Raw genomic sequence first — 25,090 nt, 5'->3', positions numbered from 1 at the left:
AGGAGGTACAGCAGCTAGTGCCTTGTCCTAGAGTAAGCTAATACCGTTGATGAGCTGTCCCAAAGCTTTCTTACACTGACGGTCAGAGGCAAAGCTGAAGCCTTGCACAGGCTGAAGGCAAGGAGCTGTAAGAGTTATCCATTTGCTTTAGGTTAATTCCTTAGTGAGAAGTACACTATTTATTGAAGTATACAGGCAAGATTAACACAGTGAGAAGACCACTAAAAACAAGTAAACAGCAAAAGCACAAGAAGTGATGTTCATACACATTTAAGTTGGTCTCCCAGGCACAGAAGAGATCATATACAAGACTTAATTGTCTACAAAAACCTGAGTCTGAACAGCTATAAACGTATCTGGAATATTCCAGATTTGTTTCAATAGCTAGTTTGCCCATCTCAATTCAAACTAGATTTGTTTTTTTTCTCCCCCAATGCTAAGAGACTTTGGGTTTAAGATTGGCAAGTTGTTAGGGAAGTTAAAGTTAGGTTTGCTTGAAGCCAAGACTGTAGTAATTGGTTCTGGCTACACAAATTTCAGTACTGCAATCCTTCCTGTTCAGTCTCTCCCCACACTCCTAAGCCCATACCTGCCATTCTTCAGACAGAAAAGACCGAGTCTTCAGTCATATACAGATACCCAAGGACTGTATAGTACAACTATAAATACTGAGAAGTATTTTTATTATAATCAAAGTAAACCAATTTTAATCTGGTTGAACAGTGTCAATGTGACTGGTATTCTGGTAAGAGATCATTTGACCAGGCTTCAAGCACTACCAAGCATGAAGTAAGTAAACATTAAAAAACAAACAACCCTCCCCCAAAAAAACAGACCGCCTCCTCTGATACAGAAATTTAGTCACCTTTTCTGAAGGCCCAAGACATCTGCAAGCTGCCAATTATGTTATTTTAACTTTGTTACAGTTAAAAAATTCTAAAAACAGTTGACAACTTAAGTAATTGCCTTCTTGACAGAGAGATGAAGTTACAAGCAGACTTCAGTAGTCAATCCATTTGTACCAAAGCCAACATCCAAATGCAAGCATAACAAACAGAAAAGGTACCTTAGAGAACATTCTCACTGGTTTCAAACATACCTCTTCTGTTCAAAACATTGTTAAGAACGTTAATCGGAGTCTTATGGACCACATTTGCAGAGACGGTCATACAAGATCAAGATACAAGGCCTTCAGTTTACTCTACAGGCCTTCTGGCTTAGATGGCTAGTCCTTTGATACTGCTGAATATCTTGGCCCCTTCTAAGAAAAAGCATCTCCTGTTCTGCTTCATCATACTCTTCAACTACCAAGTACTTGATTCAGTATTAATATCAGTGCCCAAATACCACCAGCCTTGCTGCCAAGCAGTAACACCAGCCTAGGAGACTTCTAGCATCTTATAACTAGATACTAAGTACACAGAAATAGCAAGTTATAGCTCCTATCATCAAAGGGTTGCTGACTGAAGTTAACAGTTTTATTTTGGCTTCATTTGACAGATCTCTAAGAGATGTTATTGCTTAAAAAATGATTTAGTCTCCCTCTACAGTGAAAAGAAAAAAAAAGTCATGTGCTTTACAGTACCTTTCAGTATAGTCTACGTGAGACAGATGGACAGATCTATAGCTTTCTCCTAGATCCTTCCAATTCCTGCTAGCTTTACCTAGTTCTACACACAAAAGGAGCACAAAGGAATTTCAGTTGCTTATCTCTTTCAAACTCAGGATGACTCAAGTTACTGCCAACATGCCTTAGTATCTCCTACAAATATTAGAAACAGCAGTATAACTACTTCCCAGTGCATAACACTGGGTAGACATCTACTGCCTTATATAGATGGCTGTTCAGATAGGGATGTAAAGAACAGCAAATACACAAGCACTGCCTTGTCAAATGTCATTCCAGCCTCCTCGCTCTTCCAAAAAGTCTCAGTGATTACAAAGACAGTTCCAGAATCTTTGAGTTTTAGGCTTCTTCCCCACAGAGGTGTCATCTAGTCTTTCCAGGAGCTGTAAGACTTAGTTTGAAGGTGACATATGGCTACTACAGTATGGCCCTACAGCAGGTAGTTTCCCACACATTTTAGCAGTGACAGTCAGATTCATAGCAGCTTTTAACAGTTAAAAGGCAAATACAGAATAAAAAAACACTTCCAGAAACTGCTGCCAGAGTCAGCAATCCTAATTATTGCTTAATGCTTACTCTGGCAGATGTGTCCTCAGCTGTATTCTTCACCTTCCAAAAGACTTGCAGAACAAAGCTGTCTAATGTATCTGCATAACTCATACTTAAAAGAGTGGGCCAGACATGAAAGGATGGGGTTTTTCTTGATACAAGACCACTATTAACAATAGTAAGATTATTTTGAGGAAGACCAAGAGGTAGCTTTTTTTTTTTTTTTTTAATTCCTACACAGAGCAAGCATGCGTTAATACAAGAAAGATGCAGGCTGAAACTTCCTCACAAGCAATGCAGATAGTGGTCATATACTGAAAGCAAGGAGAGCTAATTCAGTAATTTAGGAGTGAATCAGCCACAGGGCAGCACTAAGTTCTGATGATCTTTCTGATATAAGAAGTAAAAGCCAACAGAGAAGCCTTAATGATATGAAGGAAAAAAAAAAATGCAACAGTGGCATTACAGTAGATATGATCAAAGCAATGAGTGAGAAATATGCAAATAGGACATTAATTTTTTTAGGGTCAAAAAGATATTTGTAAGATTTTTAGATCATATCTGTCTACCTAAGAACTCCCAGAACCTCAAAGACTAGCAGTTAAAACAGATGTACAAGTACAGTCCACAAGATTTCAACATCCCTTGGATGACTATCTGAACAGAAGCCTAGGGTAAATATAATACCCAAGGTTTAAGAGAGACTATAACATCTACAGTGAGAGGAAGGAATTAGTGATGATAACCTCTTAGCTTCAGTTAAGAGCCCACACTGAACTGCCTATCTGAAAGACCCTACTGAAAACAATGGGTTTGAGTATTGCCAGAATAAGATCCAAGACACAACTGCAACTCAGTTAACACAACCAGAGTAGACCACAAAGATTGTTACCCAACCATTAGGTGAACAGGAAGAAAGCAAAACACAGAACTCTGAGGATCCTACTGAACAACAGAAAGGAGGATGACAGACAAAGGAGCAAAGGTCACTCAAGAGAGGAAAGTAACAGAAACTGAAGTGGACAGCATTTCGAAGAAAAAAAGAATCAACTACATTAACAAAAGCAAAAACATATGTTCTGAACTAGGACTGACACCAGAAAAGTCCTAAATATTTTGTCATGAACAGTTTCATGTCCATGTCTGCAAAACCCAGGATGAGGAGAATCTCTAGTGGAAGTGGCAACTGGGAACTCCAGACTAAGGACAAACAGGACCAGAGATGAAAGGAATGCTGTTAGTGATGCAAGAGGTGAAGGAGACTCTCACAGTCTGGGGAAAGCCACACAGACAGCTCAGACACCAGTGAGCTAATAGAGCCTTGTTAAAAATTGCTGCCTCAGACATCACTGCATACCAGGACCAGTAAAACTACAACTTCGCCAGACACCAGCAAGTCATGAGCACTCAACCACCATGGATTAAGTGTGAGGCATATTAGGAAAAAACATCTGGCTGCAACTGAAAGAAGTAACCTTCACTTTTCTTCTTCTTTTGGTCAACAAGAAGTTTCAACAAAGACTGTTGAACTCTTTCCTGTTATAGCAGTGGCATTATGTGCACATGGTGAGCTTGATTTTCAACTAAACAACTGATCATGTTTTTCCTTCTGAGCCACATGTCTTCTGGAAGCATACAGAAATCTAGACTTCAGGGTATAGTGGAGGCTCCTCAACACTGTTCACACAGCTCTCCTTCCTAGAAGGAAATTCCCTAAACTTATAGAAAGAAATCTACACAGAGTGTCCATATATGACCACCTCTCAGTCAAGTGCCTCTAGAACAGATGAAACTAAACTAAGTTTATCATTCCACACTCTCTCCTCCACTAAAAGAAAACCACACGCTTAACTACAGGAGTACAGGCAAAGGAAGATGGCACTACAAAGTTAATACAATACAGGATTTAGAGTAAGAATTGCCAGAACAGGATGAGGCAAGTGCAAATTAAACTTGAAGGGAGAAAGAGAATAAAAAAAATTCCCTCAATATTGTAAGGTCACATTGCATCACACAGTATTTTCATGTCAGCTTTCCTGGGAGGACAGGGTGAAAGCAAGCCATGCCTCTGGCATACAAAGAGATAGCAAGAATGAAGAATGTTTGAGCAAAAGAGAAAACAGAGAAGCCTTCACAAGCAGTCAGATTTTAGTAAGGTAACTAAGTAATTTACTAGAAAGATGGAGACTGAATTACAGGTACTAGGTCCTCCAGAACCTGAACAGAAAAAAACCCAAACTTGACATACATCAAAGCCTGAACTTATGAAAGAAAGCTCTTGTGGCAGAAGAGGGGTATGAAAGTATCAAAGAAAAGAACAGTGGATAAAGACACTCAACAACACAATATAAAAAGGAGGAAGCTGAAAGTGTCAGTGTTGAACTGAAGCCGCAAAAGATACCAAGCACCAAGGTCTACAGAAATTTACAAACAATACTTTGACCAGGTGATGGCTAGAGAGATGGAACTCAGAAGACAGGACAAAAATTAGTTGGAGAATTCCAGGCTCTGATGTTGAACAAGCCAGCACCAAGGTCTATGCTATGGAACAACAGATATACGGAATTCCATCAGCAAGCAACTCAGCAGCATTCAGTACAGAAATCAAGTGCCAATAATGCATAAAATATACAAGCATGATCTTTCCAGAAAACCACTGGTTACAATGAGTCTTTTACACGGTAACCGAAGTTTGGGGGCAAGAATAGCTGTGATAGAAAATGATCAAGAAGAGTTACTTGCAAAATATAAAGATCTATTATCTTTGGTGTAATCCATTTTATATACTTCTTAGGGTTATATACTAGGAAAATAAAGCCTTATTTCTATGTTTCTGTTGTATCAAACAACATCATGCAAGGCACTGCACAATTTACGTCCATGGCAAAAAAAGTAGCATGTGTGGATTGGAGAGGGAAATTACAAACATAGTGCCATTTCTGGTTGCTCAAACCAGCTGACCATACTTAACCTCCGCTTGAGGTGGAGGACTGAACAAGGGAGTTCTGGAGCTAATCATACACTGCAAATGCCTGGTTGTTACTCAGGAAGTATACTTAAAACAATAACACTGTGCAATCATCTTAATTAGGGTAACATCTTAATGAATCAACTCCAGATGAAAGAGAGATGTGCCACATTTTTCCATTTCAAAGCCAGAGAAACCAAAGTAAATAGAAATGCAGACATGTACCTATGTTTGTGCAGAATAAAACTATTAGACTAAAGAGAGCTAAGATGTGACAGCAATATAATCTTTAAAATTTCATTAATCACCAAAGCTAGATCTGTGACATATTTAACTAGACACTGACATCCAGACTCAAAGAGCCTGGCGTTTACATGACTGAGTCAACGTCGAAGGGCATTGTTTTGGAAACTCAACATGCAACTCATCCGGCACCTACCCCTAGGATGGGCCGGTAACTTCCCGAAGGCCCACTGCCACAGCCCACTCCTGATCACTACCTGGCAGCGCAGGAGAAGGACGCGGCAGTGAAACTTCAGGAAAGGGCTAGGCCAGTCATTGCATAAAGCCTCAGCTGGGGGGTTCCTCACTTTAGGATAACGTAGCTACAGCTCAGCTAGTGGAAGAGCGAAAATCGATTCACAAGGAAATTAAAGGGTATCCGGATTCCATCACCGCCGATTCCCGCTGCCGCCCCTCCGGGCCCTGCTTCGGAAGGGGGCCGGTGGCCGCCGCCGGCAGGGCGGCCCCGCGGCTCCAGCAGCGCCCCGCCGCCCCTGCAGACGTGGAGCGGGGCGGGGTGGCGGGGAAGCGCCCCTCCCCGGGCCTCGCTGCCGAGCCGCCGGCCCCCCGCCCCGAGCGGGGACCCCACCGAGACAGGCGCGGGCGGACACACGCAGGGCCCGGCGGCGGCGGCGCCTCACCTGGGCCGGTCCGGCCGCCCGCCTCCCCCACGCCCCGTGGTCGCCCGCCCCGCCGTACCCTTGGCCTCGCAGTCCGCGCAGTACTTGTTGTCCTCCTCCCGCAGCAGCTTGGCCAGGATGGCCTGGTGCTGCTCGTTCTGCTTCTGCGCCTTCTCTCGGCAGGAGCGGGTGGCCATGGCGGCAGCGGGCAGGCGGACGAGCGGCGGCTGGGCTGGAGCTGGGCCGGGGCGGGCTCGGCACCGCTCGGGACACGGCGCTCCTGCCCTGGCGCAGCCACGGGAACCGGCTGCCGCGAGCTCCGACTTCCTCAACCGGAACTACTTACAGCCGCAGACGCATCCGCCTCGTCGCTCGCCCGCTCGCTCACTCACTCACTCGTTCGTCCCACTTCTCGCGCACACGCCCACTCCAGACACAGCGGCCCCTTGCCGGGGGTGAAAAATAGTGCCCCGGCTCCTAATGCCGCGGCCACACGTCGCCCTTCCTCGCGGGGCTTTCCAAAGAGTGGCGGCCACGCTCCGCCCTGACTTGGCTTGGGAAGGGCAGGGAGATGGCTGGAAATCGGGATCACCTCGCGAAGGCAGGTGATATCCATCCGCTGGCGGGTAACCCCGCCCTCCAGGTAGCCCTCAGAGGGAGGGCGGGGCTCGGCGCGAGCCGCCGCACCTGCGCGGGCGGGGCGGGGCGGCCTCGAGGGCGGCCTGAGGGACGGGCGCGCGCCCCGCCCCGCGGCTGCCGGCCGGGGCTGCCTGTGAGCGGGCAGGGGGGCCCGTGTGCCGAGGGGCAACGTCCCGCTCTTACCCAAGCAGCCGCGTTGTTCCTGCCCCTGTGCCGTGAGCGGCAGTTCGGGCGTCGGGGCATTTATAGCCCCGGGGCTCCCTGAGAGGGCCGGTGCAGCTGCCCTCGGGCCCAGCCGGCCTCAAACCCCCCTGCCTTCGCCTCACCCCGCTGGGGAACCCCAGGGAGGAAGCCCTGGCTGGGTCGGGCTCTGCAGAACGCAGCGATGGTAGCGTTTGTGCCCTCGTGTTGTCGGCCTAGAGTCAGCACTTTGGGAAGATGGATCTGCACCTTACGCTGTTTAAAGCAATTATTTTACCCTTGGACTATGGGGGATCTGGTAGTCCGTGCCTCTCCAAGTGGCAACCCATGGGCGGTCAATACCCCAAAACACACAGCCAAGTGATCAGCCAGTGTCAGTGGTATTAGGTAGTCCTGTGTCCTTGGGGCAGGTGTCTTTTTCTCCCATGCTGGGGGGAAAAAAAAGCTGGTACAGCCTCTTGATTGAGCGGGCACTGCCATAGCATTAATTTGCCCTCAGAGCTTTCTGTCTGTAAAGAAAGCATTACCGGGCAGCAGAGACCTTACAGTGAGGAGACTGGTGCTTTTTCACTCTGGCTGCGGTGGTGTGAAGCCCTGAGGAAGGCAGAGTTGGACCCGGGGCTGCTCTCTGAGCTGAACCCAGTGTACCTGCAGAAAGTGTAGCCCAGGGTGATTTTCTGTCACTTCTATGCCTTCACCCTCTTAAGCACCATGTCTCTTGTCTCCCCTTTCTCCATTTTGGATTAGGTCCCTTTGCCTCTGCTGAGTAGTCTATTGAGTCTGTTCACCAGTAACATCCTTTTTGCCAGCTTGCTTCTAGCTTGCTTGTATTTTCTTCTCTCTAATCCAATCCTTCTGGAAAGAGCTGAAGCCTATATATAGCCTATAAAATACTTAAGTGAGGCAGATGGAAATTCAGGTCTTTTTTCTCTCAGCTGTTAAATTACCGCATCATTCTCTGTGTCTTTTTTTTTTTTTTTCCTCAGATCCAATGGTGAACTAATTATCCTCTAAGTTTGGAAGAGCTGCAAGAACGGACAATACTGCACATCAAGTTAATTAGTAGTTAAGCTAGCACCTAACATGGGAGTATGTGTTTAGATCTCCCTCAAATAAAGCAGGGAGTTAAGGTCTGCCCATAGGCTGGAAGAGTGTCCTGGCCAGTGAGTTACTAGGTGTGAGGTGGCAAAATGAGAATGTGGTATTGATGCATAATTCCAAGAGATGGTTTAGCATCCTAGTTGGAGGCTGGCATTAAGGGTTAAAACAGAATGGCACAACAAAGTTGAACTCCAGCTGCCTTACCGCAGTGCCTAAATCCAAAGATTTACTGCACCAGAAGGAGTGTGAAACAAACATTACTGCAGCCTGATATTAGCCATACTTGGCTAGGGATTCAACTGTTGGGGCACAATAGTTCTGGCTGCTTAAATGTGACATTAAACAGGACCGACTTCGTGCTGAATACTTTACCTACAAGCATACAATTGTTTCCTAGCCCAAAGTGGTTTTAATCATTGGATCTTTTGTAGAGAAAACCAGCTTCAGCTAGAAGGGCAGCGAATACCTCTACTTGCCCTCATCCCAGGGCTCTGAGGATCAGAATGCTTTTCAGAAAGGCAAGAATTGTGAGTAGGAGTTCCCTGAGAGAGAAAAGGAGATGAACTTGCCTCTCATATGCCAGGTAAGTAGCAGCACTGCCATTTTAGAAGAAAACAGAAGTTGCTTTTGTATGTTGTAACAGACTTGACCTGTAAATTACATGTAGTCTGAAACTCTCTACCATATTGCCAGCAGGTATCAAATAGCTTTGAGCAATCGGTTTAATGTGCATCACTTTCTCTGATTCTGAAATGAATACAGTGATACTTGCCATGAAAAGTGGCTATTGATCTAGTTCCTGTGCTTGAAAAAACCTACACAAGTGCAGAGTAAGTGTGTTGTTTTGTGTGTGCTTTGGCCCTTAGTGCCTTAAAACTAGATGTCCTGATTGCATATTTCCTGGGTCTAACTCGCGCTTTGTGTGTGCGCCTGGGTGAATTGATGTGGGATATCCTCTTCTAACTGTCAAGCATGAAGATGTGCTTCTCATGTTCAGCTCTGAAAATTATTCTTTCCTTTAAAGTACTTATCCATGCTTCTGTAAAGTAGTCGAAATACGAAATCACCTGCTTCACTATGGGGCTGAGATGAATAGGTTATTAATATTTTAATGGATAGTGCTTTGAAAACAGCATGCTGTACATGCATTATTAGGTATTTCCCTGAGAGCTCAAATGAATCTAAGGAAGATAAAAATGTATCCTTCTCTACCTTTTCTGCTTTTTTCTAGATCCTAAAGAGAAGGAGTGTTGTAGATGTGAAATCATTGCCTGAAGCATTTTTCAGAGGGGAAAAAAATAAAAGGAAGAAAAGATGTCTTTCAGGATGCAGTATGATTTATAGAATGAGTTAAGGTGTGCCCACACCATGAAGAGAAATATAGTGCAGAGAGGCCAGAGATGTCACCACCTAAGGCTCCATCAGAAGGGGAAGACACACAGTTGTGGTGCCGAGCCTGTCAGCTTGGTGCCCTTTGCTTCACCTTTCATTAAGCCCTGCAGGGCACAGCCTACACAATCCACTTTTGGAATTGTTTAAGAACATACTCATGTGTTTCAAGACCTATATGTTCCGAATCGAGTGAGTTTCATGTGGCTAACTGAATTTTCCATATAAGTAAATTAAATACTGGAGTTCTGCAGTTTCCAATGCTAGTGATTGTGTTGTGTTCAGTAAAAACACAGATTTACCCAGCATGAAAAAGACTTCTCCCTAGCTGTCACTACGTGTCATCCTGTAGGCTATTCTACTGTTTTGCAGGGATACCTATAGATAACTTGTGAAGTTCATGTTGTTTTATAATCTGATAGCTGAACTTCACTGAATATAATCTTTCTGGCTGAAACTCACCAAATCTAGACACCTACCTTATTCAGAAATCATCCCATAAACCAGCTCTAAATAGTGTTTGCTAATCAGGACAGTATTAGCATAAATTTGACTTAATGGAGGAGAATGTATCAGTTGCAAAGTTATTAACTGGATTGAAACCAGGTGTTAAAATAGCTATGTTTTTCTAATGCCTCATCCTCAAGTATCAAAGTCCAGAAATAAACAGGGTTCCAGTAGTTGTTGAGTTTGAGAGTTTCTCATTCTTAAGAAACCTTGGTGCTTCACATGTTTCTTCACAAGAAAAAAATATGAAAAAAACATATATATATATATGTAACTTTCTGGGAAATGGACATTTCAATAACATTTCTGAAACTTGACTCTTCGAAGTTGGCTCCCCAGGCTGTGGAGTCTGGGCAGCCCCTGGGGTCAGATAATGTGGTACCTGCGGTCCGTGGCTGGCAGGGAATGGCAGAACCTGAAAAGTTAACCTTAGCCACTGACTGTTTTTCAGCAAACGCTTTAGGTGGAATTTCTATCACAGACTTAAGAAAATCTTGAGCTATGAGCCAGTCACCCTGTCTACCCTTGATAGCCAGTGGAGAGAAACAGACATTCCTGAAGGTGGTTTGTCTGGTTCTCAGACAGGTGTCTGACTGGGGTGAGCTGAATGACCATCTGGAAGGGCACATGTTAGGAGGAGGTGAATCACTTTCTGGATCGTTTGTGTCTCCTCATTGACTATAAAGGGTAGAGAGGGTGACTGTCTCGTACCTGAGTGTACATTTAAGAAATGAATTCTCAGCATTGTTTTTAATTAATGAGAATCTTTCAGCAATGTACTTTGTGTAGGAAAATTCCTGCCCAGCTCTAGTTCTGATATTTTCAATCAAAAAAAGAAAGGAAGCCTTAGTAACTTCATGTTACGTGAAATAACATCTGTACCAGGGAATCTACAACGGTACCAAGGATTTCCTCATATTTTTCTTCTTTGCTTAAAAAGAAAAGTACAGCCTCACAAACAAATTCAACAAAGTGTTAAAAATGCAATATTTTTACAAAAAAACCCTGCCAAGCCCCAGCCTTTGAAAATCAGAAAGTTTAGAGTTTGTTTTCAAAGCTCAAATCTAATTCTGCATTGATAAACCTTTTTAAGGTTAATATACAAACTATATGTATATTTGAACATAATACATTAATTTAGGCTGTACAAAACTTAAACTATACAGGACAGAATGTATAGATACTATAAAAAGAATCATTATGCAATGCAAAAGTTTTTAGGGACAAGACTCTCTAAATCATAGATGAAAATACTGCGTACATAGGAGTAATAAGATTATATCTCATCATTTCCAAAATAGGTATTAAATGTTTGACAGCCTTGTAGGGTCACTGCAGTTGGAAGTCCGATCAATAACCGTTGTGGGCTTGCCCCAGGAGCAGTATGAGTCATCTATTCTTACAGTTTGAGCACTTACTGCCTTGCCTGTGAAGCAAAAAACAGTTACAGTGTCATTCCTGAGATAGATAGTTAAAAAGTATAAAAGGAGCAAAATTTATAGGTCTGGCTGCATTTTCAATGACTTCTAGTTTCTGTACAGCAACTTGACTGGAGAGATGAGATATTAGAGATAGTAAATTTTTCTTCCAGTTTTACTTCTACGCAGAGACTGAGCACCTGGTACTAGATGAATTACCGACATTGTGACATCCCAGATAATGCAGTCTAATTTCTGTAGGTGCTGAGCATTTGAAATCTAAGGTGTGCTTGCACTTCTGAAAATTAAGACAGAAATGCTTAAAACTAGAAAGGAATCTCCATCTTTTATGAAGTGGCATCTAGTGACATCTCAGCACATGATGACACATCATCAACAGTCTTGTTTTCTTGAGAGTTATTAGGAAATCTGCATTGTAATTGTAAATACAAATGAGTGCCTGGGAGGTAACTGTAAATTACATAGAGGGATGCAAATGACTAAATACATTTCAATGATCTTGGCTGTCAGTCATAATTGTGTAAGCTCAGAAAAATAAAATACCATACTGTACAGCTAATGTACATTATATATAATTATGTTTTAAACTAATGCATGTATTTGGCCACTATATTCTTGTGTGGATTATAGTGTAGGATAGTATAGGTGTAGAATATAAGGAAATGGAAGCTCCGTATGTTTCCGATGGAAGCATGGAAGAGCTCTTAAAAATGAAATGCTTTGCACTTTGCAAGCTCACGGTGTATGTTCAACTATTTAAGGCTATGTGTATGTTTCAGCCTGAGTCTTTTCATTTCAATTTGTCTCATTCTGAGCTTGGGCTTTTTGAACAGAAACTTAGAGAGACTGTTAGATGGAACTTTGTGAGTCATGCATTTGGCTCATTCAGGCTTTGAGGATAAGAATACCAGCCTTAGGTATCAGTAGTCCTTGACATCTAGCCAAGAAGAAAAGCAATAATCAGATGTAAAATCAGTTGCAAAATCATAAATTTGAAAGATTAGGGAGAAATATGAAAATACAAAGAAGGACAGCTGAGCTCCATTGTTATTACAGTTTCATGTGCTACTGTGCAAAAGATAGTCTTTGAAGCTTAAGAATGTTTTGTTGACCGGGTAAACTACAGGATAGACGCTAACGCTAGGACAGCTTTTGATCTTGGCTTCACATGGACCAAATCTTAATTTTAACTCTTTAACAATAGGAACTGTGATTCATGTAGCCCATTTTTTCACTCCAGTGAAATCATGAATTTGCAGAGAGTGCAGGTTAAAGACTAGCTGATGAACTACAACCTTCAGACTGTTGCAGACAAAAGAGAATCTACATATACATAGCTTTTGAGATGGTTTTTCCTCTGTAACGGTATGTGTTTCCTTCTCTTTCCTGTAGTACTGTTTAAATACTAGTGTAAGTAAATCAGTGTGATGATGAGGAGCAATTAATAATTGCATGTCAGATCTTAGCTGTTTGAAAGTCTACAGTGGTCCTGCCAATGCTACCTATTTTTGTCATAGTAGAATCTTCCTCCAAAAAGTGGAAATGTTCAGAAGTGTTTTACATGCTTTCATTTTACTTTTTCTCCTTCAAGATAATTTCATATTGAGGGAGACTGAGGGGGTGGGGTCACAGCAAATCATATTGGCTTCTGAGTGTCTCTGAAGTCCAGAGATGCCGAAGAAGGATCATTTATACTTCAAAAGCTGGATATTTTTAGTGAGCAGTGAGTCTTTTATCGATAGAAGAATGTCCATAGCACTCACAAGCTAAGCTCGTATCTGCAGGAAAACATGTTTCTCTTCAGCCACTGGATACTCAAGAAATGAGAAAAGTGGTTTGCTGTAAAAAAGAAAAAAATAGTCTCTTCCTTCAGCCCTTCTGTGATGGATCCCTTGAGGAGAAACCATACTTGGATGTGTTCACAGTGGAGTGCAGTGGCTACATCTGGCAGCTAAAACATCTTCTGGGGTGCTGCTTCTTGAAGCACAAAGTTAGTGATGGTTGCTGTGATGTTTTCCTTGTTTTGTGTACAAAACTTGCAATTAAGCTGCACAGGAAGTGTGACGTGAGGAGAATATGAGCTCTGAGTCCAAGAATTTGCAGCTCTTGAAGAGCTGTGTGGCCCTATGCAGCCTGTGCAAGAGAACAGGATCTCTCTGGACGGGCATCTGACTGTCTGGGATTCCCTCCAGCTCGCTAGCTTGCTTCAGATTTTACTGCCTCGCTTTAGGCTGACTCTGGAATTCCCTCCAGATCGGATCAGGTTTTCATGAAACAGGGAAGTTTTTTTGTGGAAAGCCTCTTGTAACTGCATTGCTTTTCAACAAGAGTTTTTCTCTCTAGAGTCTATGTTGGCCCTTTGCCCCTCAGGTGTTTCTTTTCACTGTGGTGCGGTGTGGCACAGTATGGTTACTCCTTACCCGGCATGTTTCTTGTTACTGACACGGGCCCAGATAGATATGTCACGTAATAGAAGAGAAAAATTAACAGTGCAATGTCTGTGCTTTTATTAATACACCATCTTTGACATCAAAGCCCTGCTCAAAATACTAGTAAAGCAACAGGAATTTTCTAAAAGCAATATTATTTTGATTATTTAAAAATAGACTTTTATCTCTAGAAAGTATATTGAATTTTCTCTTTTATGGCTTAATGATTTGCTGTTATGACAAACTGAATCAATCTGATGAGTCCATGTTCAACGTTCTGGCAAATATAATCAGCCCTGGAGTGTTTTCTTACTCCCCAAAGGCACATTGTTTCTGTGTTTATTTCATTCTGATGTTTTATCTGGAAACCATATTTCTTTTTCTTGAAGAAAAGGGTACTGTTCCAAGACATACATTGAAAGCCATGTGTTTAATTTACTGAATATGAAATGATCTTTTTATTTAGGAAGTGAAAGAAGAAGGTTATAGAACAAGAAGTCCAGCTAGGTAATGGGTGCAGAGGTTACAGAGAGAAAAAGTAAAAGATTGTTCATATAAAAATCACAGGCAGATTTAATGACAGTTTTTAGTAATAAAAGACTGTTAGAGACTCCAAGAAAAGTCCTATGCCTCATTTCTAAAAATGATCTACACAATGTCCATTTGTTTGACTGCAAGATCAAGATCTACTTTCCATAACTCATTTCTTCTTCTGAATCTTCATTGTGTGTTCTTTAATGTCACTCGTCTGCCAGATTATTCTAGGGCCTTTGAAGTGCAGAAGGATGGTCTATTTTCAGGCTTTACTCCCATGCAGAGTTCCAGTATGTGTTGCAGGTCTTTGGGGGAGGGATTTGTCTTGTGAAAAATATGAAGCATGTTACTGAGTACTATAAAATAATGAATAAAAAAGAAAGCAGAGAGATTCTAGGCTATAAAAAAAAATACGTAGATGTGAGTGTATCTTTGTGGTAGGTTGACCTTGGCTGGATGCCAAGTGCCACCAAGCTGCTCTGTCATTCCCCTCCTCAACCGGACAGGGTGGGGAGAAAAGAAGATGGGAAAAGCCTCGTGGGTCAAGATAAAGGCAGTTTAATAAAGCAAAAGCAAAAGGCCATGGGCAAAGTAAAGGAAAACCAAAATATTTATTCTCTACTTCCCATCAGCAGGCGATGTCCGGCCACTTCCTGGGAAGCAGGGCTTCAGTACACATAGCAGTTGCTCCAGAAGACAAACGTAGTAACAAATGCCTCCCCCACTTCCTCTTAGCTTTTATTGCTGAGCAGATGTCATGTGGTATAGAATACCCCTTTGGTCAGTTGGGGTCAGCTGTCCTCGTTGTGTCCCCTTCCCAAGATCTTGCCCACCCGTAGCCTATTGGTGAGGAGGGAATGTTGGAGAGGCAGCCTTGACGTGTGCCAGCGCTACTCAGTAGTAGTCAAACCCCTGGTGTGTTACCAACACCTCGCTAGCCACCAATACGCTGCACAGCACTGTGAGGGCTGCTGTGGGGAAAATTAATTCCATCTCAGCCAAACCCAATACAATCTTATATGTGATGTTGAGTCTACTAAAGAGGATCTTTTTTAACAAGCACTGCTTTTTTTTTTACATTTCAGTACCTTCTGTGAAGACTGGAGTAAGTGCATGGAGCAGTAGAACTGACTGTTTCTGTTCCTCAGAAAGTACAGGTCAGAGCCTATCATATGGAGTGGTACATACCTTTCCTGTTGCAGGAAAGGCAAGAAAAACTTTAAGTCATGCTGTAACAACTGCTGCTTCATACTAATAGCTTTAGTACATTGCTGGACCCTTTTCACGTTCTTGGATGCTGTGCAGAAGGGGCCTTTCTTAATTGGACCAGTTGCAGGAATGACCTGGACCATGCAGATGATTGAAATAAGGTGTCCGATGTAACACTTGAATACTTTGTGTGTCAGGATAATTTAGACTTGGAGCTCTATTTAAATGTTGTTAATACAGCACATTTAATAACAGTCTAGTGCTAGGCAGGATATAATTACATATAATAATCCTCTCTAAAGGATAATTTGTAATGAGCAATGTTGTCCTTACAACTGTGATGATGTGAGATCATCTCTGAATCTTCAGTTTAAATGACACAGCCAAGGTCAGCCATTATCTCTATGTATTCTTACTGTCATATAGTCTGATACGGATTGTCTTTAATATCAACACGTAGAGTGTTCGTGTCCATGACATCTCTTTAATGCCAGATGATAAGATTTTTGATGTGCTCTTTATTATGAAGTACAAGTAGTCAGGCTTAGCAGAAGACTCTTAATAAATGAGTTAACAATAGTTATGAAAATAAAATGGTTGTGTACTTTTAAGTGATGTCAATTAATTTAAGTTTATAGTTCTAACAAATCTTCCATCTTATCTAACTACAACATTTCTTAAATTCTGATAATCATGCAGCTATGTAAAATGTCATCCTTTCGATGACAGTCAACCCTTCACTCAAAATCCTAATTGGAGTGCTAAGATGTACCGCTGAAGCCTTTCAACTCACTCGGGGGAGACATACAGCTTTTAACCAATGGAAAAGTGCAAAATAAAAATGGATTAAAATTGCATCGGGTGGACAGGTGGTGTTGGACAGGTGTCCTCCTCAGCTATTTCCATTGGAGAAGGTGTTTTTCAGTTTGATTAGACTTGGATGTTAATAAATACTTAGTTTCATTTCTAGTTTGGGGCTGTGTTCCATGAAATCTCTCAAGCTCAGCAGTGGGTTTTTCCATCTGCCTGATGATTCTGAAGACCCCTGTAAGTCAAAACACTGCAAACAATTCACATCTTCCTCTGGTTCCAGCTGAATCTCACTGCCTGTGCCTCAGATAACCAAGGAGCAAATTTCCCTGGGTGTCACATCAGTACTGAAATTTATTCATGTCAGTGTTATACAAGTTCCTTATATTCTCTGTGCATTTCAATAGTTAAAGACAAGGTTTCATGTCCTTCGAGTTGCAGCGTTCAGAGACATGACAGATTAACTAAGCTCTTTAAGTGGCTCTCTGATTTCAGGATGGTTTGCATGACATTGATGGTGTAATTTAAAACTACAATTCTGAGCTTTTTAATCTTTTTTGTAGCACACATTTCCATAACCTACTTGTATCATACAAAAGGAAAGAAAAAATATTTTCCTATGGGTTTTTTTTTTTGACTGAAGATTTAACTTACCAATTGTATCAATCTTACTTCTGCACTGCATAATATTGTAAACAGGCAGATTTGTCAACATGTGTAATGTGGGTTTTCCTGTACTTTCCTGTGATGTGTCCGGTGGCCGTAGTCAGAGATCACATTTTTGTCGGGATGAAATGGGTCTAATCCAATACAGGCAGACCTAGGTCTGGTTTTAGCCAAGTCATTCCACCTCCAAAGGCTTAGTTTCCCCATCTATAAAATGAAGATAATGTACTGGCCTCCTTTTAAAGTGGTATCAGATTTCTAGAGGTGAAGTGCTGCTAAAGAACATTTTATTACCAAGTCCTGCATCTCTGGAGCCTGGATTAAGGTGAAGGCATTTGCCTTGTGCTCATTTGTTCTTTCTGCTTATTTTTAGAAGATGGCATGGATTCTGAGGTTCAATGTAACACTTGCTTCCTGCCCTTGACCCTTTATGGCATCGAGCTGTCTCAGATACAGGAGAGTTTCTGGCATGACTCATCCTGGAATCACAGCTCCCAAGAATATTCATCAGGGGAGCAGGATTGGAAGGTAAGCAGGTTTTTCCACTTCTGATCCCATTTCTGGCTGAGACTAAAATACCCCACGTGTCTTAGATTCTGTTCTTTTAAGTTGAAGACTAGTACTCTTAATGTACGTAATTCATAAACCAGTTTGAGGGCACTGGAAAACAGCCTGATGCATGTTTCCAGATTACTTTGTCTGTGAGAAATACTACAAGAGCCATCAGTATGATAAATAGCAGATGATAGAAAAATGCTCCTGCTGCCTGGTGATGCGTGGACAGTTTGGCCAGCTCTGCCTGGTGATGCGTGGACAGTTTGGCCAGCTCAGGCAGGGGATCTACGGCAAGAGGCTTTGTGATTCTCCAGAGCACTGAGGTAAATACCTAGGAGGAGGCTGCAGCATCCTGAGCTACAGCTAAAGCCAGTTTGCAGCCAGCAATATTTCATGAAGTTTGAGAAGTTCTTGCTGCTCAGAAAACCTCTGAAAACTCAGAAAAGACTGCAGCACCTGCAGACCTGGTCTCCAGCTGAGAGGTGCCCAGTTGGTGGGTACCACTTGGGCTTGAAAACACATGTACTGGGTGCTCTACGTGCCTTGCTTTAGCTGTGGGGCTCATATATGTGGAGGTACAGCCTTCTGTCTTAGTCCTAAAGCTACCATCTTTCATCTGCAGTCAGAACCAAAAGGTCATATTTCTGCTATGGAAAAGCCCCTTTTTAGTAAACTAAAAATAGAGAACAAATTTTTTTTAAAGTATTTTTACTTTTATTAATACAAATGTGGATGAAGGAAAACATTAAGAAAATATATCAGATTAAATCTACATGTTTGGTAGAATTTGAAGCTTTGTTGTTAGTGAATGACTGCTGTGAGGTGTCCTTCTCTTTTCCTTTAAATTATCAAAGATAAAACAAGTTCCATAGATGGAATTTGCTTAAATTGTACCTTTAGCATAAACACTATGAAAAAATATTGGCCACTATTAGAAAAGCAAAGAACTTGATAGTAAATTGAAACTAAGAAGAAATGGGATTTCTCCTCCTTCAACTAACCTGATTGTAATATTAATGAAACCCTGATAAAAAAAAAAGAAATCTCCAGGAAGGTTAAAAACTGGAAAAAAAAAATAATTGAGTGTTACAGGAGAGAACTGCTTTAAAGCGGTTAAAAGAGCCTCAGGTGTTGCACAAGCACTGTGAGATTGCTTCTTCTGAGAAGTTTTATTACGGTCACATGCAGAGATACTTGTTCTGAGGAAGACATGTAAGAACTGACAAAGTATCCACACACTGTAGACAGTCTCCTGCTCCTGCACGTGGGTGGGGACAAAGCAGAGGCACGCACCACAAAAGCGATCAAAAGGGACTTTAGGCTCTTAGGGCAGTCACTGATGGATTTGGGGGCGCTGGTAATATTCTCCTCCCTCCTTCCAGTTGAGAGCAGCAATGGTGGGTGGAACAGGCGGACGCAGTCCATAAATGCATGGCTCCATGGCTGGTGTCAGCACCACAACTTCGGTTTCTTTGACAATGGGGTGGCCTACATGGCACCGGGCCTGATGAACCCTGATGGGATTCATCTCTCTCAAAGGGGGAAGAGGATCTTTGCCCAGGAACTAGCAGGGCTCATCGACAGAGCTTTAAACTAGGCTCGAAGGGGGAAGGGGATAACATTGGGCTTGCCAGCAACATGTTGTGGGACGATGTGCCCAGGTTGGAGGCACGGGGAGCTGGTGAGGGTCCTCAGCCTACTGCTCAGAGACGTGCTGGATGCACTGCAGCATGCTCGAAGCCTATAGATGAGCCGGGGGACCTGGATGCAACAGGAACCAACAGGGTAACACTGGGAAGATACATCAAAAGAATTCCAGCCACCCCAGCCAATAAGTCAGCCTCATCAGGTGCTCAACCAAAACGCCTCTACGCGAATGCACGGAGCATGGGGAACAAACAAGAGGAGCTGGAGATGCACGTGTGCCTGCAAGGCTCTGACCTTATTGGCATTACAGAGACGTGGTGGGATAGCTCCTATGACTGGAGTGTTGGAATGGAGGGGTACAGGCTCTTTAGGAAGGATGGGCAGGGCAGACGAGGAGGGGGTGTTGCCCTCTATGTCAATGACCAGCTGGAGTGCATGGAGCTCCACCTGGGGATGGATGAGGAACCCACCGAGAGCATATGGGTCAGGATTAAAGGGAGGGCTGGGGCAGGGGACATCATAGGGGGGGTCTGCTACAGGCCACCTGACCAGGGAGACCGAGCAGATGAAGCCCTCTATAGGCAGATAGGAGCAGCCTCACGCTCACAAGCCCTGGTCCTTGTGGGGGACTTCAACCACCCTGACATCTGCTGGAGGGACAACGCAGCTGAGCATAAGCAATTCAGGAAGTTCCTGGAATGTGTTGATGATAACTTTCTCCTCCAAGTGATAGAGGAGCCCACGAGGAGAGGTGCCATGCTGGACCTTATTCTCACCAATAAGGAGGGCCTGGTGGGGGACATGAAGCTCAAGGGCAGCTTTGGTTGCAGTGCCCACGAAATGGTGGAATTCAGGATCCTCAGGGCAGCAAGGAGAGCACTCAGCAAGCTCACTACCATGGACTTCAGCAGAGCAGACTTTGGCCTCTTCAGGGATCTGCTTGGTAGAATACCATGGGACAAAGCCCTGGAAGGAAGAGGGGCCCAAGACAGCTGGCTAATATTCAAGGGGCACCTCCTCCAAGCTCAGGAGCGATGTGTCCCAACAAAGAGGAAGTCAAGCAAAGACACCAAGATGCAGCCCCCATGGATGAACAAGGAGCTCCTGGGCAAAGTCAAACAAAAAAAGGAAGCCTACAGAGGGTGGAAGCAAGGGCAGGTAGCCTGGGAAGAACACAGAGAAACTGTCCAAGCAGCCAGGGAGCAGGTTAGCAAAGCCAAAGCCCTGACAGAAATTAGTCTGGCCAGGGATGTCAAGGACAACAAGAAAAGCTTCTATAGGTATGTCAGTGAGAAAAGGAGGACGAGGGAAAATGTGGGTCCCCTCCGGAATGAAACAGGTGACCTGGTTACCTAGGATATGGAGAAGGCTGAGGTACTCAATGACTTCTCTGCCTCAGTCTTCACTGGCAAGTGCTTGAGCCACACTGCCCAGGTCACAGAAGGCAGGGACTGGGAGAATGCAGAACCGCCCACTGTAGGAGAAGATCAGGTTCGAGAATATCTAAGGAACCTGAAGGTGCACAAGTCCATGGGAGCTGATGAGATGCATCCGCAGGTCTTGAGGGAACTGGCAGATGAAGTGGCCAGGCCACTCGCCATCATATTTGAGAAGTCCTGGCAGTCCGGTGAAGTTCCCGCCGACTGGAAGAGGGGGAACATAACCCCCATTTTGAAGAAAGGTAAAAAGAAAGACCCAGGGAACTACAGGCCGGTCAGTCTCACCTCCGTGCCTGGCAAGATCATGGAGCAGACCCTCCTGGAGACTATGCTCAGGCACATGGAAAACAAGGAGGTGATTGGTGACAGCCAACACGGCTTCACAAGGGGCAAATCATGCCTGACAAACTTGGTGGCCTTCTATGATGGGATTACAGCGTCCGTGGATAAGGGAAGGGCAACTGACATCATCTACCTGGACTCGTGCAAGGCATTTGACACTGCCCCGCACGACATCCTTGTCTCTAAATTGGAGAGACATGGATTCGATGGATGGACCACGTGGTGGATAAGGAATTGGCTGGATGGTCGCACTCAAAGAGTTGTGATCAATGGCTCAATGTCCAAGTGGAGAACAGTGACGAGTGGCGTTCCTCAGGGGTTGGTACTGGGACCGGCACCGTTCAACATCTTTGTCGGCAACATGGGCAGTGGGGTCGAGTGCACTCTCAGCAAGTTTGCCGATGACACCAAGCTGTGTGGTGTGGTCGACATGCTGGAGGGAAGCAATGCCATCCAGAGGGACCTGGACAGGCTGGAGAGGTGGGCCTGTGTGAACCTTATGAAGTTCAACAAGGCCAAGTGCAAGGTCCTGCACGTGGGTCGGTGCAATCCCAAGCACGACTATAGGCTGGGCGGGGAATGGATTGAAAGCAGCCCTGAGGAGAAGGACTTGGGGGTATTGATGGATGAGAAGCTCAACATGAGCCAGCAGTGTGCGCTTGCAGCCCAGAAAGCCAACCGTGTCCTGGGCTGCATCAAAAGAGGTGTGACCAGCAGGTCAAGGGAGGTGATCCTGCCCCTCTACTCTGCTCTCATGAGACCCCACCTGGAGTACTGCGTCCAGCTCTGGGGGCCCCAGTACAGGAGAGACATGGAGCTGTTGGAGCGAGTCCAGAGGAGGGCCACGAAGCTGATGAGAGGGATGGAGCACCTCTCCTGTGAGGACAGGCTGAGAAAGGATTGTTCAGCCTGGAGAAAAGAAGGCTCTGGGGAGATCTAATTGCAGCTCACGAGTTTCTGAAGGGAGCCTACAGGAAAGATGGTGAGGGACTGTTTATCAGGGAGTGTAGTGACAGGACAAGGGGTAATGGGTTTAAGCTGAAGGAGGGTCGATTTAGATTAGATGTTAGGAAGAAATTCTTTACTGTGAGAGTGGTGAGGTACTGGAACAGGTTGCCCAGAGAGGTTGTGGATGCCCCATCCCTGGAAGTGTTTAAGGCCAGGTTGGATGAGGCTTTGGGCAACGTAGTCTAGTGGAGGGTGTCCCTGCCCATGGCAGGGGGGGTTGGAACTAGATGATCCCTAACCATTCTATGATTCTATGAGACGTGTGGTTTAGTGTCTTAAAATCAGGGGTTTAGCTGGTATTCCCAAGAGGTCACTTGCCTGAGGACAGCGTGTGTTTGTTTTCACCTCAGTATAACTGACAGGTGCTGCTTATCAGTCTTCTCCTGTTTCTCTCTCCTTCTGTGTGCTTTGGCAGAGCCCAGTTATGGAGCTTTCTCTGGCATGAGCCCCTGCACTGTATGAAGTGGCCCACAGGAGCTGACTGCTAGGGAAGCTGAGAAACAGACTCTTTCCTTCACAAACAGGTTGACATTCACCTGGCTGAACAGTTTTACCTCAGAATTTGTTCCGATGTCTCCAGTTATGTAAACTGTTGTTGATGTTATCCTGGCCAGGATGCTTGTGTTCACCATTGCTTCTTTTCATGTATTGCAGCTTGTGTTGTCTTGTATGTGCAATGAAAATAATCCCTTCTTCTGATTGCAAGGGTTCAGGTCACTAATTTCTCCAAATTCTGCCGATAACTCTTTCTTCTTTGAGGGACAATGTCAATGTAACAACCCACAGCAACAGTGTCAGCAGCCTGGAGAGCAGAATGGGACCTCAGCAGTTAGGCTTTGCTCTGACGCTTTCTCAGGCTGCACACAGTATCCACGTTTCTTTGCCTTGAAAAATATCTCAGATTAGCATCTGAGAGTGTATTACTTGTACACTTCTTTAGAGAGATAAACTATGTCAATATATCGCATTTGAGTTGATTCTTACTCAAGAAGTATGTGAGGGGTATGTGTACAAGTATATTTCCAAAGAAATTTTTAATTACTATTGTCCTCTTCAGACCCGAATTCCTTAGTCCATGCAGTAACTGGCACTCCCCACTATCAGCCAACTGTAATAAATTCGTTCACGCATACAATCTTCATTGTTCTTGCACTTCTCCTTGGTTTTCTTGTTCTTAAGCACACTCAAGCCACAACTGACATGGTTTAGTTGATATGACACAGGCCTCTGAACGCTGTTGACCGTAAACTGAGAGAACATTGATTACCGCTCATTGGGCTCTACGTATTTTCCAAATTCTTCCTATTGTTTCCTGACGATGCAAAGGAAGCATTCCATGCCAGTTCTGTGACGGTTGCAGAGCAGCAAGACAGCCTACAAGTTGAAGAGCAAACACCACAAGGTACAGAAGCTGCACGAGCCTCAGCTGGATAAGAAGAGTAAGAACTGTGGACTATAATTGGCCAGGAATTGCTCTTTAATGTCAGGGATACAGCAAACTTTGCATACCTGGGGAGAAACCAAGAACGACGTAGCCTCCAACCTCTTGTTTTGGCACATGCAATTAGAGGGCGGGATACAGATCATGGAAATTAGATGCTATTCATATTAGAATTTCAGGTTGAAATAGAAGTCATAACAATAACATGTGAATGGGACTGAATGCTGTATAGAATAGGCAAAAGCAAGGATTCACCTACGAGTGTAAGTTTTGAAAACAGAACTAAGCAAAAGACTGATAGATTTCTCCACTGAGAAAAAGAACTGCATCTGATAGCATTTCAAATTTTCTTCTCCCATTACTCTAAAAGCATAATGACGTTGTTACTACAAATGAGAAATACAAAACATGTCTTCTTATGCCATCAGTTGAATATTTGCAATGAGAAAAAAAAAATCTTTATTCAGATTGGATTCAGCCTCACATACATTAAAGATAGTAGAAATGTTACAGTTGATCAGGTCTCTAGTATGTTAAATTTATTTCCTATATTACTTTCTTTAATGATGTTTATCTTTTTATTGACTATCTTTTTCCACTTAGGAAACAATACAAGTCCTCTTGACTAATCAGAGCATTAAAAAATCAACTGTAAGAAAGAATTCCAAAGCAGCTGATCAAACGCTCCTTAAATTGTTGCCAAAGCTAATGTATACCTCTCTATATTAGTTCTGTCTCTCACCAATTTATTTTCTGTACAAGACATAGGACTGCTTGAGAAACACGGGGCCTGAAACAGAGCTGTACTGAAAATCTACATATGCTTAAAAGCTAAACTGTAAGTCTGTGGTAAGGGATAATGGGAGACTGAAACAGAAAATTGTTGTTCCACAGTGCCTGTTACAAGGGGACCTTTACCAAAGCGCTGGGTGACACCTCTGTCAGACAAAGGATACTGGTCCAGCTGGATTTCGGGGGTAGTTCCAGCAGGTACTACCAGTTCTTTTACAGTTTGGTGTGTCCCATCAGGTTCCTCTTTCATGACCACAAAAAATGTGCACTTGATAGACAACTTCTCAGTAGTGGAGATGAGACATTAGTATTTGCTTTTTATGCCAGTCTTGATCTGCCTGTCACTTTTTCAGTTTTCAAAATGATGTATTTATAAACTAACCAAACTCCAGGAGAAACACTATTAGCCTTAGTTTTGCTACATAAAATATTTTATTATAATTGTTATCTATCAAGTTTTGATGCATTGTGAAATGGTTTCACGAAGTTCCAACCTCCCACATAGGGATGAAATCTGACAACATTTCTGTATTAGCGCTGTGTGTATGTGTGTGTGTGTGTATATATATATGTAAATAAAGATATGCAAATGTATGTAGATACTCATGTTCCAGAAACGGTTACAATTTTCAGTTTCAGCTCTGTGTGGGAGGCTGTTATTGAAATAATTTCCTCCCACGGAGAGGAACAACATCCACATTTTGTCTTTCCAAAGACAACCTGAGAGGAGAACCGCATAGCTCGTACTCGGCAGAAATGCTAGGAGTCCAGACGGCTACCTCTATGGTGGCTGAGAGCACCAAGGTAGTTCAGAGGACAACCTGAGCTTGGCAGCCATCCTGCATCTACATGGGATAACGGGAAAGCACGGTGACTCGTGCGTTCTGCAGCTGCTT

The 25,090-nt window shown here is 43.5% G+C and overlaps 1 protein-coding gene and 1 long non-coding RNA gene across 4 annotated transcripts in view; one reads left to right on the top strand and one right to left on the bottom strand.

The window, feature by feature from the left end:
- SMAP1 (small ArfGAP 1) overlaps positions 1-6,403 on the bottom strand; it is a 102,692-nt gene extending 96,289 nt beyond the window's left edge. The window contains exon 1 of one of the 2 annotated variants that reach the window (XM_075747434.1): positions 6,126-6,403. In XM_075747434.1, coding sequence (XP_075603549.1) covers positions 6,126-6,243 — 118 coding nt within the window. In that variant the 5' untranslated portion in view covers positions 6,244-6,403. The remainder of the gene's footprint in view (positions 1-6,125) is intronic. The other variant, XM_075747435.1, reaches the window with a different exon arrangement.
- Positions 6,404-6,481: 78 nt separating this feature from the next.
- Positions 6,482-23,093, top strand: LOC142600942 (uncharacterized). Of its 2 annotated transcripts, XR_012834441.1 has the most exons (5): positions 6,482-6,689; positions 8,419-8,570; positions 14,918-14,990; positions 15,371-17,498; positions 22,377-23,093. It is a non-coding gene; the product is annotated as an uncharacterized LOC142600942 (long non-coding RNA). The 2 variants fall into 2 exon arrangements; XR_012834440.1 differs by having other exon boundaries at positions 14,918-17,498.
- The last annotated feature ends 1,997 nt before the right edge of the window (positions 23,094-25,090 follow it).

This window comes from Balearica regulorum, chromosome 3 (assembly GCF_011004875.1).
Source record: "Balearica regulorum gibbericeps isolate bBalReg1 chromosome 3, bBalReg1.pri, whole genome shotgun sequence".
NCBI classification, from domain to species: domain Eukaryota; kingdom Metazoa; phylum Chordata; class Aves; order Gruiformes; family Gruidae; genus Balearica; species Balearica regulorum.
This window is presented reverse-complemented; position numbering and strand designations above follow the sequence as displayed.